Raw genomic sequence first — 12,232 nt, forward strand, 5'->3', positions numbered from 1 at the left:
CTGCTACTCTTGGCGGAACCACATATATCTCAGTTGCCCGCTGAATCGTTGAGATTCGACCTCTCGATACTCAGAATCTGCCACGAACAGGCCCGGTATCAATGGCGGCATCCCACACCTACGACGGCACCTCTCCGCCCCCGGAGAAGAGCTCCCGCTCATGGCTTCGCAAGCTGGTACGTACCTACCACCTAGGTCGCGTGATGTTGCGTGGCTGATCAGCACAGGAAACAAATGCCGAGCCTGGTCTCAGCAGCAAGCAGCTGTTTCTCACCAACCATGATTTGAAACCCGTCGAGCCAGCGCGCAGACAATGGAGGCACATCTCATTCATTAACTTCTGGATTGCTGACTCGTTCAACATCAATACCTGGATGATTGCTGCTTCTTCGCTCGAGGTAGGCTTGAGCTGGTGGCAGGCTTGGCTTTGCGTCTGGGTTGGATATAGTATTGCTGGGTTCTTCATCGTCGCAACTGGTCGGATCGGCGCAACATACCACATTGGATTTCCAGTTGTCAACAGAGCTTCCTTCGGTATCTGGGGTTCGCTATGGCCTGTTCTGAACCGTGCGGTGATGGCCTGCATCTGGTACGGCGTGCAGTCTTGGATCGGCGGCCAATGCGTCTTCCTGATGATTGCCTCCATCTGGCCCTCGTTCGGCCAAAGCCCGAGCCTGACCCGCTCGCTTGCGATGGGGGCGACTGTCAACTACATGGTTGGCTTCATCATCTTCTGGCTTGGATCGCTGCCATTCATCTGGTTCCCTGTGCACAAGATTCGACACCTGTTCACGGTCAAAGCCATTGTTTCGCCTGCGGGTGGTATCGCCTTACTCATCTGGTCAGTCGTCCGGGCCGGGGGTGTAGGTCCCATCGTGCGTCAAGGACACACAGCCGAGGGCTCTGACCTAGCTTGGGGGGTCATTACCGGGATCATGGCGTCAATCAGCAATTTTGCGACGCTCATCGTCAACGACCCTGATTTCGCCCGTTTTGCATCAACTCCAGGAGCTGCTCTCTGGCCCCAGGGTATCACGATTCCCATGGGTTTCGGGTTGACCTCTTTCATTGGCATTATTGCGGGCTCGGCATCGGCGGTCATCTACCCAGATCTCGGTGCAGTTTGGAATCCCCTCGATCTGATGCGTCAGTTCATTACCAATGGAGATATCGAGAATGGCGTCGGAAGCGCAGGCGATCGTGCCGGTGTCTTCCTGATTGCCGCCACGTTTGTGGTCGCGCAGCTGGGTGTCAACATTGCAGCCAACTCGATTTCGGCCGGAACTGATCTGACTGCCCTTATGCCGCGGTATATCAACATTCGCCGTGGTGGGTATATTTGTGCAGCCATCGGCATCGTCATTTGTCCCTGGCAATTCCTCACTTCTGCGAGCAACTTCACCACCTACCTGTCGGCCTACTCCGTGTTCCTATCATCCATCGCAGGACCGATGATAATCGACTACTATTTTGTTCGCAAAGGTTATCTCCAGATCCGTGATCTGTACAAGTGAGTATTTGCTTCCCCTGTGACAGACCAAAGCTGACTAGGCTAGTCCTGAGAGCGATGGTCCTTACTACGGTATTTGGGGCATTCAGTGGCGTGGTTACGTTGCGTACATCTGTGGCATATTGATCAATGTGGTCGGCTTTGCCGGAGCTGTGGGGACACCCGTGCCCATTGGCGCAACCTACGTGTATCGGCTGAATTTCTTCACTGGCTTCATCGTCTCAGGTGGGATCTACTATATTCTGTGTCGCGTCGTCCCTGTTCCAGCTACTAGCCCGACCGGTAAGTGGCTGGAGATAGGCGACTTCGAGGACCCCAGCTTGGCGTATGGCGCAGATGAGGAAAATGTCGCACGGCCAGTCACCTCTGCCATGGAATCTCCGACTGATGGTGAGAAGAAGTGGTGGAACATCCGCAATCGCAACTTCTGACGGTGGCTGTCTCTGTCAAAGGATAAACGTCCCACGACAGGGACGACCACACCGGCAAGCAGTGAGAGACAGCCTCTCTTGGGGGTAAATCACAGCCAGTAGAAAGATATCAATGATAGAATGCGTTACAATCTTGAATTCTTGGACTCGCCAGCGGGGAAAATGTTGGCGTGGGGCATCGGCGCTTACTCGACAGCGGATTCGGGTGCGCCGAAGCGAGGCTTGATTTAGCGCTGGCCGGAGCGGAGCTAATGCCTTTGCTATCAAAGCTATCCCACTGGCGCTGTCAACCATCGCTCACGCCGCCGAGAGTGACACGACACCCCTCCACGATGCTACGGTAAGCTTGTCTTCCTTTCACTCTTATCGCGAGGTAGGTGTGACCTTTCAAAATCCCTCCAGCAGCTACCAACCCTGGAGATAATACTCCAAGGCCAGATAATTGCTCATCTACGCCGTCTGCCGCTGCGAACAACACGTCATCAGAGTCATGCCCGACGAGGAAACACCGCTGCTATGGGATGCGAGTGCTCTAGATGATCCCCATAAGCAGTTCTGCGCGCTCTCTGGCGTTCCTCCATCCAATGCCAAGGACAAACACCCCTACATCGGGCCCAAAACTCTCTATGGCAGAGCAACCCATCGGTATACCAAGGCTCGGCGGTCGCACAGTCAGTCTCCTTCCCTCCTCACGTTGTTCAATAGCCTGGAAGCGGCTAAGGTGCAGAATATGGCTGACTCGAGCAGATTTCATGGCGGCCCTCAACAACACACTGCTGTTGTCTCAAGTCTTACTGGGCGCGACAATGACCGCCCTAGGAGCCAGCGAAAGCTCGCATATTCTCATCACGGTCTTTGGCGTGATGAACACGGTAATTGCTGGCCTGGTCGCGTACCTCAAGAGCCGGGGCCAACCAGCGCGGACCCGGATGTTCCGAGACGACCTAGAGCGCGTGGTGGACGAGATTGAGAATTCCGAAACCATGTGGCTGGGCATATCTCAAGGGATCCATGGCTACGACGAGATAGATATCGACGACAAGGTTACCGTTCGCAGTGAAGTTGCCCGCCTCATGCGCCTCTATGAGAAGGCCACCCGGAATTTTATGATGTCCAATCCAGACAACTATCTGATGGGTCAAACCGATGGTAGTGGCACGGCGCTGCGGTCTCGAGCTGGTATTGGAGGTGGCTTCCCTCCTGCGCCCGTTACCCTGCCCGCGATTCCATCTACAATCCCGGCAGCTGGTGCCCCTGATCCATCTGCGCCACCTGCTGCCATTCCCGCCCCACCCGCCGAGGAAGACCCCGATCAGAGCCCAGCCACGGCCCCTCCCAAGCCTCCGACGCCTCCGCCAGAAGAAGCCAAGGGCAAAGAGCCGGCTGCAGATACGAAGGACAGTTCAGCGGGTTCCAGCAAAGACACACCTCAATCCTCTGAAGACTCCAAGGATAAACCCCCTAGCTATAAGGCTACGCCTCCAGAATCCAAAGAGCTATCAAAACCGGCAGTACCTCCTCAATCGTCTGCTGAAACACCAGCAGAAGCCCCTCCTGCGGCCGATCCTGACGAGTCCCCCGCAACAGCGGCCAAGGGGTTCGAGAAGTCTGACGACGAAGATGAAGACGACAAGAAGATGAAGGCCAAGTCGTAAAGTGCTGTCTGGCACGCTATACATCGCGATTCCGAGGGGGGCTCCTTGGAGCATTTTGAAGAATGCAATATACCCTTGGATTTAAATACCATCGTTTGCCGCAGACTCATAAGATACAAACACATATACATATACATCTAATACAGAATCGTGTCCCCATCTTATACCCACGGCGCTTACGTTGTGCGTGAAGCTCGTGCCCTGCTCTGATTGGAGGAAGAGAGGAGGCGAAGCGAGATCTTGGCAATATCAACTACCTCCCGTCCCCAAGACCTAAGCCTCTCAGCCTAAGACACAAACCTCGATATCCGCCGGACGGGGATAGCAGATCTAGCCAGATCAACGAAGACGCCACTGCAAATAAATCCTGTTGACTTCATGCGCCGCCCACGAGATATCTGCTTGGAAGAGACCCATCTCGAGCTGGGGCCTGGAACGTCACCAGTGCGCAAAAGATTCACCAATAGCAGCGTCTATCCCTGATTGAACAAGTACGAAAACACGCTGATCGATGACATGGCGGAACCTCGGTCTCTAGATCCACGACTGCTTGCGCGAATGACGGCGGTTTACTCGACTAGGAAGCGGAAACACGTCGCACTCAAAACCGGTCATTACACGATCTCGCGAGACTGCACGAACGTCAGAACCACGTCGCGAGAGCTTTTATACGCTACGCAGCCGTACAAGAAGGTCGCGCCAGCTAAGGCGTCAGCTAAATATCTTCGAATGCATAACTGCCCCTACGATGGCTGCAACAGGGCCTACACCCGCAGAACCCTTCTCGCCGATCACATCAATGTCCACAGAGGCGTTAGATCTTACTGCTGCTCGCAATGCTCAATCACTTTACGCGCCGCGATGACCTGAGACATCATGAACGCGCGCGGCACGGCAGAATGACAGGCCCTGCTGAATCCCTCAAGGATCCTCGCCCGCACAAATGCAAGTTTAACGATTGTTATGCTTCAGATGTGGGGTTGGAAGAAATCGAAGATCTGGAACTGCACTTGCTCCGGCATCTACTAAGATTTCAGCAGCAGGCTAAGAGCTTGTGTCTAAGCAAGGCCCTACACGCGGAAATTCTTCAACGTATTATAGCACGCCAGAACCTGGGCTCAGTGCACAGATAATATTGTTGCTTAGAGTACCTGATACACGAAGTTGCATTGGCCAATATAGTGACCTCCTCTGATGTCAGTTCAAGCGCCATGGCCTCTTCTGCATTAGGTCTCAGCACTCTGGCAGGTCGATAAAATATGACGCTCACAAGGACCTGATCTGGCCTGAGTCTACCATAGGCCACCCACTGAGAGCCTTTAGGACGAAAGATAACCATCAGATGGGTCTAGGCAGTAAAAGTCTTGGCATATAGCAAGTCCTTTTGACGCTCGCCCGACGATCAGTAATGCTTCATCGTGATCCATTCACGTGCCCATTGATGGCCTGCCGATCGATAGCCTGCCCATCGCCCCAGTCAAAATCCCCCGGCACGAACAGCTCTCCCTTAGCGATCCTCCTCGCGGTCCTCACAAAGCTCAGTGCCTCGAACTCCGGTAGCTCATCTCCCATTGGGTTCCCCTTGACCTCGATCTGTATGGGCAAGTGGCCTAACGGATGCCTGACGTGAAACTCTTCGCGGCCCTTGTGAGGCGGTCTGGCTATTTGGTTGACCAGCGTGCCCGCTATCTTGCTGCAAGCAGCCGTGCAAGTCGCGCCGGCGCCGGCCATGGCTGTGTGGCAGTGGTTGTCGAGAAAGAGGCGTGCTTGGACATCATCGTCGCTTTCGCCCCCGCCAGACGCTACAGACGACAGTAGCACTACATAAGGCAAATTAGGCGCCTCCTCGTCCACTTTGTGCCATGACGAGCATAAGCCAACCATTGCCGCTGCCCTGCCGCGAAACTCTCGCACATCGTCGAGAAGCTGCCTGTTGGCGTTGAGTGTCTTTGCATCTTCGCTTCCCTCGATACCGAAATCCGCCGCGCGACCAAAAACAATGATATGCGCGATGTCGCAGACTGTGACCGGCACTTCCTTTCCCCTCACGGAAAAAGTATCAACCGGGCGTCCAGTGGGCAACAACCCCTTCTTCACTGCCCCACCAGCGGTAAACTTATAATCCATCACTATCGGCGCCCCTAACCCAGGGCACCCATCAATTCTATACTCCCCCCTTTCCATAACCCTACCCGTCTCTCCATGCAGCGGCACAAACGCCACCAACTTCGTCCCCGTCCCCACCATCCAGATTCCCACCTCCTTCACGCCGCTATCCCTCTCCTCCCTCCCCACACTCACCATGCCCTCATTAATAGCCCACGGTCCTACCGAAGCGCTGATATTCCCACAGCCCCCATCCCAGCTCACCGTTGCCTCCTTGATGCTGACCTGCCCGAAGAGGTAGTCTACGTCGATCCCATCGCGCGAGGACGGGTTCAGCACAGCGACCTTGGAAGTCACGGGGTGGGAGCCACCCATGCCATCGATCTGCATGGGGTCGGGGGAACCGAAGAGGCGGATGATGAGTCGGTCGCGCGTGCCGCCGGGCGGGGGGAGGTGGTGCGCGTGGAAGAGCAGCGCTTTGGAAGTGCCGCCGCGATAGTAGGTGAAGGGGATCGTGGTGGGATTGGAGGACATGTTGGGGGGTGAGAGGGGCCAGGAACGGTATTCCATGGGTAAGGCGATTTATGTGGCGATAGGGCAATACTGCGATCAATGACGGGGATACCTTGCTCGGAATCTCAATGATTGTGACTACGCATGATCCTCGAGACCAGAGAGTGATTCGATGAACTCGAGCACCAATGATCTGGGTCTACTACACGGCGGTGGCCCCATGACGACCTCGTTGCCTCGTGCGGGGAGGGCGGAAAAAGGCAAAACCAATCCGACCCCGAGCAGCAAAGCAGCCGGCTATTGATTGAAGTTTTGCCTTGCATCGACCTCATACTACGAGTCATCTCGACAATCTCACGGTCAGAAGCAGACTTGCACGATCGCAGCAATGACCAGAAAGCCCAGCGGCTCCGCTCTCGCACGTTCCGACGCACCGCACAAGGCTACGGCCCCCCATGATTCCGAACCAAGTCCGAGATAGCCCGAGAAATGCGGCAATTGTTTTTCGTCCCTCGTGGATCCCTTTCACATCAAACCTGCGTGCCGTTCGTTTCGAGTTTCGAGTCAGAGACCTTTCAGCGCGTTTCGATTTGTTGCTGGCAAGTAGCCCAGCCTCATCACGCAGGCCCGTCGCGCAGGGCCCAGACATCCGATTCTCGAAGAAAATGCCTCGGAGGTCTAGAGTGGATCAAGACGATTTCCTAGCAAGGTAAGGTAACAAGGCCGGGAGGCATAGCACGTGCAGATGTGCCACGTTCGGTCAGAGGTGGTGGGGAGGGCAAGGGAGAGCGTGACCGAGGATCACGGGCGAGGCAAGGTAAGGCACGAGGTACTTTTCTTGAAGGTTCTCTGCTACCCGATTTCGATGTGTTGGAACTTCTTTTCTTCTTCTCTCCAAGCATCCCTCGGTATAATCAGTCTGTTGCTGCTGCTGTTGGGTCGTTCAGCTGCTGTTGCGTTCCTTGCATTATTTGCATCTCCTCTCCACTCTCTCACTCAGACTGTCTCTTTGGTCGACCTCATTTCTACATTCTGCGACTAGATCTCCGCATTAGAAAAGATGCCCATAGATTGCGACATACACCAAAGACGAAAGATCAAGACGAAGACCGACATATAGACCATCCACGGACCGTTATTAGAAACTCAACACCACAAAGTGAGCTGGTACCAACCTCGCCAGGCTCTCCGCCATCGAAAACAACGAGCACCAACGTCCAAGTACGACAGCGCTCAGTCAGCACGGACACCACCGCTGATCGTCGCCGTCACACCACCATTCCCGCATCCACATCGGGTTCAAACCTTATTTACACCCCACACATAAACGCACGCCCCCATCACGATGCTGATCACGCGCGGCTTCTCCCTCACCAACTTCCTCATCGGCACCTCCGCCCTCTCCTTCCAGGTCTTTGTGCTCTTCCCCTGGCACGAGAAGCTGGAGCAGGAATTCCACGTGCTCAAGGCCGAGCATGCACGTTTACTGCAGGAGCAGCGCTCCGAGTTGAGCGCGATTCGGACGGAGATTAGAGATATGATCAGGGCCGAGCATAATGGGAAGAAAGGGGGTTGGGGTTTGGGCATTTGAATCGATGTTCAGGATTCTGAGGAGGGCAAGAGGGAGGAGCGTCGACTGGGGGAAGATCACGACGAGAAGTGGCTTAGTCATGAGAGCGGCGGGACGAGGAAGACGAGCTGGAGATGTTCGGCGAGGATGGAGGGCGGTGAGCATATGGCGCGCGGACTGCGATTCGGGCTCAAGAGGCTGCTGGATGATGGCAATCAACGGCGTCGTCGCGAGTCATGGCCTCGCGGTCAACAGCTACCCGGAGGCTTGGACATCTCGGACACGCCAACGCGGCACATTCATTCCCAAAAACGGCCCGAAACCCACTCGTTTGGAATCGCACGAGAAGTCAACTCGATTTGGGAGAGACAAGCATGAGTTGGGATGGCCAGATTAGTAAAGTTTGCTGCAGGGATTCAGGTCGGACTAGACCAGACCAGACCAGACCTCATCTATCATTTTCGAAGGCGTTTATTGGAGCAAGTCAAGTCATTAATCGCACGTCACAAGCGGAGTTTGATAGAAGGTTAGAAATGTCTTATCACTTTCTCACACCCACGGCGGCGGCGGCGGCCTCAGGAGAGATCTCCTCATAAACGACGCATCAAAAGTCACGAAATTCGTAGCCAAGAGTAACTGTTGCATTGGCTAGCCGATGAGATCTCCTTGCAGAGCACATTCTCCCCCGTTGCGCGGGGAGGTGTTCAGATGTTGACGCATGGCAGGCTCGCAGCCTCGTGTGATTAACGGGCTCCCCCAGCCAGGGCTTTCCCCAGCACTTTCTTCTGGAATTTCGACGGCAGCTTCGCGTCCGTATAAAGGTATTCAAGCCATCTCGTGGCATCAGGCTCGGCCGCCGGATGCTTCAAGCCATTCACGTGCTTCTCCAGCACCTCAAAGTATACTCTGGCTGTTTTGACTGCCTGTGGTTGTTTGCTGTGGCTTAGGCACACCGCGAGTGATAAGACACAGATGCAAACCTTGTAGTCATCCTTGAAGGCGTTGGATTCGATTTTGGCACGATCGACGTTTTCGCTCGCAAGCGCGGCGGTCCAAGCCTCGACGGCGTACGACCATTCGCCGCGCATGTGGAAATAGCGAGCTAGCATGTGTTTGACTTGGCGCTGATGGTCCTCTCTCCGCGGGTTGTGGCCGGCGTAGATGGGCGGCTGCGTCAGGTCCTCCATGAGGATATTAGCCTTGGCTTGGAAGTCTTCCCAGTGTTTGCCTCGGAGAAGAACCTCGCATTCCAAGATGCGATAGTCGCAAGCCGCGAATCCGAAGCGTTCGTCCGTCGGCATCAGAACGGCCAGAAGTGGTGTTATGATGTCCATGACCTCACGAAGCTGATCTTCCGTGCCTTGACGACAATGGATCTGGCATAGAGATATGGCCGCCCAATTAAATGCTCGTTGCGACACGTTGCGTTGAGGCAATCGTCCGCCAAACTGGCCTTGGCTTTGCATGAAGGGGTAGACCACTTCCGACAGGAGTCTGATGGCTTCCGCCTGGTCTCCCTGTGCGTAGAGATTGACCGCACTTGCGGTCTTGAGCTCGCTCATTGTATGATTCTCCATCATGGAACCACTCCGCTGAACCCAGGAGCCAAGGGCGTTTTCGCAATCCTCATACAAGCCGGCTTTGGTGAGAAACTGGGCTCGATGCATGATGATGTTGCCAAGTGCTGCATGGGCACGCGAGCTGACAACTTGTTCGCTGCGCTCCGTTCGCTGTTCGTAGTTCTGCCTGTGACTTAAAGTTTGTTGCATCAAGCGCTCCTCGCCCAACCTATGGTGCCTGTCGAACGTTAGCGTCGTACGCCACCGCAAAGAGCACGTGGAATGGTACATGTATGCTCGCCACCTGGAAGCCAAGCAACGATAGTAGCCATCGTCTTGATGCTCAATAAAGCGCTCGGCGTCCTCGAGAAGAAATTGCTCATTGCCCGATCTCTCAAGCGCAGAAAGGAGCATAGTGATGAGCTTCGACAACACCTCGGAAAGGTCATTCGTGTCGTGTTTCTTCGCCTCCTTGACACAATGTAGAACCTGCAATGTCAGGCTCGATCGAAGGGTTTGATAGTCGTTGTCGATGGTCGGGTCTTCGGGAAACGCATGGCTGAGGACGCAGATGGCGAGCTTCAGCATAAGCAGGCGCTGGTCTTGGCCCATCCGATCTTGAACGATCATCTGAGCATGTGTATGGATCTGAATATGGCAAGAAGCAGACTCAAAGTCGACGGAGAGGAATCCTGAGTTCTTTAGCTTCGTCAACGCCTCCTCGAAGGTCTCCTTGTCAAGCAGTAGTTCAGACAGTTGAGGAGAAGACGCAAGACTTTCTTGTGGCATTAAGTTGGCAACTTCTCCGGATGGCGCCCACCGGGGCACGGGATGGGCTATTCGGTTGAAGCTGGACTCTTGAGCGCAATGTCGAGTTGATAAGAGGGTCACTTACAGTACTCGGGGAATTTGTGAACCATTCAACATAGCTAGAAATTGGAGAAGAAAGAGTGGTTGCTGGGGACCTTCTTCCAGCTTGTCATAGGCTAGGTGCCAGATGGCGAATGCCTTACCTCGCTCGTTACGTGTGCTCCAGGTGCGCAACGATTCTGACGTGTCCAACAACTGCGGTACTAAGGCGCTAGGACGGTCGCAGTGACCCTTGATGTACTTGGCTGCCATCTCGATGGCGCCGGGAATACCGCGCACTTCGTCCAGAATGCGGTTGATCGATTCGCGGTCTTCAGTCAGGACCGTTTCTGATAGCCTGCTAATCTTCACGAGCATATCGAAAGCGTCGCCCTCACTGACCGGGCCGACTTGATGTTGAAACTTTGCATGATATGTAACATCACTGTTCCGACTTATCAGGAGCTGATGGCCGCGTGATCGCCGAGGAAGGTACTTTTTGATTGGGACTGGGTTTTCTTCATGTAGGTCGAGGTTGTCAATGATAAGAAGCCAGTCGACTTCGCTTTCAAACCACTCTGTAACAGCCTTTGGCCGGTCTGATACGTCTCTTGGGTCTCCGGCAGTGTCGTGAAGATGCTCGTCATGGCGCCTCACAAGCATATCGAAAAACCGATCCATACCAGCTCGAAGGACGGCCTCGGAAGTCCCATCGAACAAGGCAACGGTTCGGTAGTCGTTCTGTCTCATCTCTGCGAATTTGAGAGCTAGGTGCGTTTTTCCAATCGTACCTGGGCCATACATGCCAGTCGACTCACCATGGGCGGGTAGCGGTAGCTGTTTCTTGAGACGCTCCAGCTCATGAGATCTGCCGGTGAACATGGGAGTTGGCGCTTCAACCTCAAAATAATTGGGACGCTGTGTCGGTGCTGGTGCCGACAGAGTCGGAGAGGTTGGTAAATGGGCTAGATCGTATTGCACGGGATTGTCCTTGAGCATCCATTCGCGTAATTTGTGTAGAATGGATATGTAGTCTTGATCGTCAGGGGACTCGAACCTGGCAATGCTTCGGTGGTTCTTCTCGCATGGTTTTCCGGGGTCTCCATCGAGTCCAGACTTCAAATTGTCCTTCTGCACGATCTTCTGCATGTTAGATACGCTGCCGGACGTGAGCATCGAAAGCTTACGTGAAAAGCTGGCTGAGCGGAGAATGGAAAGACTGGCGTTTTGTGTAGTTCGTAGTACGTTTTCACGTGAAGAGGAGTTCCAGGATAGTCCGGATGCCGCCGGGCTTCTTTCGTTAGGTTTGCTCGTGGTCGATTAAAACAAATTGCACTTACCTAGGTAATGCTCCTTGAACGTCAAGCTGAGTGTCTTCAGCGGCTCTGAATGTTTGGCGAGTATGACAGCCAGGTGGTTCGGGGCGTCCACAAGCCAGGAAAAAGATCTCAGAGTCGATGCAAGTGCAGAACCTCCATGAGGTGTACCTGTCAATCTCAGACATTGAGGACAACCATGAGGAACGAGATGTCTGTCGTACCGAGAAATATAACGCCCGTTGTGCAGTTCTTGACAAGCCGCCAGTTGTCGTCGTCACAACTGAGGGTTAGCGCCTGAAACGTTAGCTGGATTCTTCAGTGGAACGCCGGGTTACTAGGGATAGCATGCCTCTTTAACCACCAGACCTCCGAGGCTGTGGCAAACGAACAATATACGCCTGTGTCGTTCCTGAAGATGTCAGCCTCAATTCGTGCCTCTGAATGATGTGCGCGGATTTACGGAGGGCGTGCCTCGTTGGCAGTGGATAGCCTCTAGAAGGTTGGCGGCGATGTCCCTGATATCGGCGCTGGAGCTGAAGAGAACTGCGCTGGCATTGTAGCCAAAAGTGAAAATCCTTGCACGTCGCAGACCTGTGCGCAGAAATGCTTCATCGTCTATCCATCGCCTTCGCGTCTTGCGGGTAGTCCATGTTTCTTTAGCATCGCCATTGAGGCCATGCACGAAGATCACACTGTGAGGGGTTAGCCAATGAGACATAT

At 54.3% G+C, this 12,232-nt stretch overlaps 5 protein-coding genes across 5 annotated transcripts; 3 read left to right on the forward strand and 2 right to left on the reverse strand.

The window, feature by feature from the left end:
- Nucleotides 1-101: 101 nt before the first annotated feature.
- Nucleotides 102-1,941, forward strand: HMPREF1541_03139 (uncharacterized protein; the record flags this gene model as incomplete). Its single annotated transcript, XM_008717491.1, has 3 exons — nucleotides 102-176; nucleotides 228-1,510; nucleotides 1,557-1,941. 3 exons carry the CDS (start codon nucleotides 102-104, stop codon nucleotides 1,939-1,941), a joined length of 1,743 nt encoding a protein of 580 aa, XP_008715713.1.
- A 490-nt stretch (nucleotides 1,942-2,431) lies between these two features.
- On the forward strand, nucleotides 2,432-3,596 carry HMPREF1541_03140 (uncharacterized protein; the record flags this gene model as incomplete). Its single annotated transcript, XM_008717492.1, has 2 exons — nucleotides 2,432-2,612; nucleotides 2,689-3,596. 2 exons carry the CDS (start codon nucleotides 2,432-2,434, stop codon nucleotides 3,594-3,596), a joined length of 1,089 nt encoding a protein of 362 aa, XP_008715714.1.
- Nucleotides 3,597-5,009: 1,413 nt separating this feature from the next.
- HMPREF1541_03141 (uncharacterized protein) lies at nucleotides 5,010-6,236 on the reverse strand (the record flags this gene model as incomplete). The annotated part of the gene is made up of 1 exon (XM_008717493.1): nucleotides 5,010-6,236. The coding sequence occupies one exon, from the start codon at nucleotides 6,234-6,236 to the stop codon at nucleotides 5,010-5,012; it is 1,227 nt and encodes a 408-aa protein (XP_008715715.1).
- A 1,324-nt stretch (nucleotides 6,237-7,560) lies between these two features.
- On the forward strand, nucleotides 7,561-7,806 carry HMPREF1541_03142 (uncharacterized protein; the record flags this gene model as incomplete). Its single annotated transcript, XM_008717494.1, has 1 exon — nucleotides 7,561-7,806. The coding sequence occupies one exon, from the start codon at nucleotides 7,561-7,563 to the stop codon at nucleotides 7,804-7,806; it is 246 nt and encodes an 81-aa protein (XP_008715716.1).
- A 722-nt stretch (nucleotides 7,807-8,528) lies between these two features.
- Nucleotides 8,529-11,342, reverse strand: HMPREF1541_03143 (uncharacterized protein; the record flags this gene model as incomplete). The annotated part of the gene is made up of 3 exons (XM_008717495.1): nucleotides 8,529-9,582; nucleotides 9,634-10,194; nucleotides 10,240-11,342. The coding sequence occupies 3 exons, from the start codon at nucleotides 11,340-11,342 to the stop codon at nucleotides 8,529-8,531; spliced, it is 2,718 nt and encodes a 905-aa protein (XP_008715717.1).
- Nucleotides 11,343-12,232: the final 890 nt, after the last annotated feature.

The sequence above is a fragment of the Cyphellophora europaea genome (genome assembly GCF_000365145.1).
Source record: "Cyphellophora europaea CBS 101466 unplaced genomic scaffold supercont1.3, whole genome shotgun sequence".
NCBI classification, from domain to species: domain Eukaryota; kingdom Fungi; phylum Ascomycota; class Eurotiomycetes; order Chaetothyriales; family Cyphellophoraceae; genus Cyphellophora; species Cyphellophora europaea.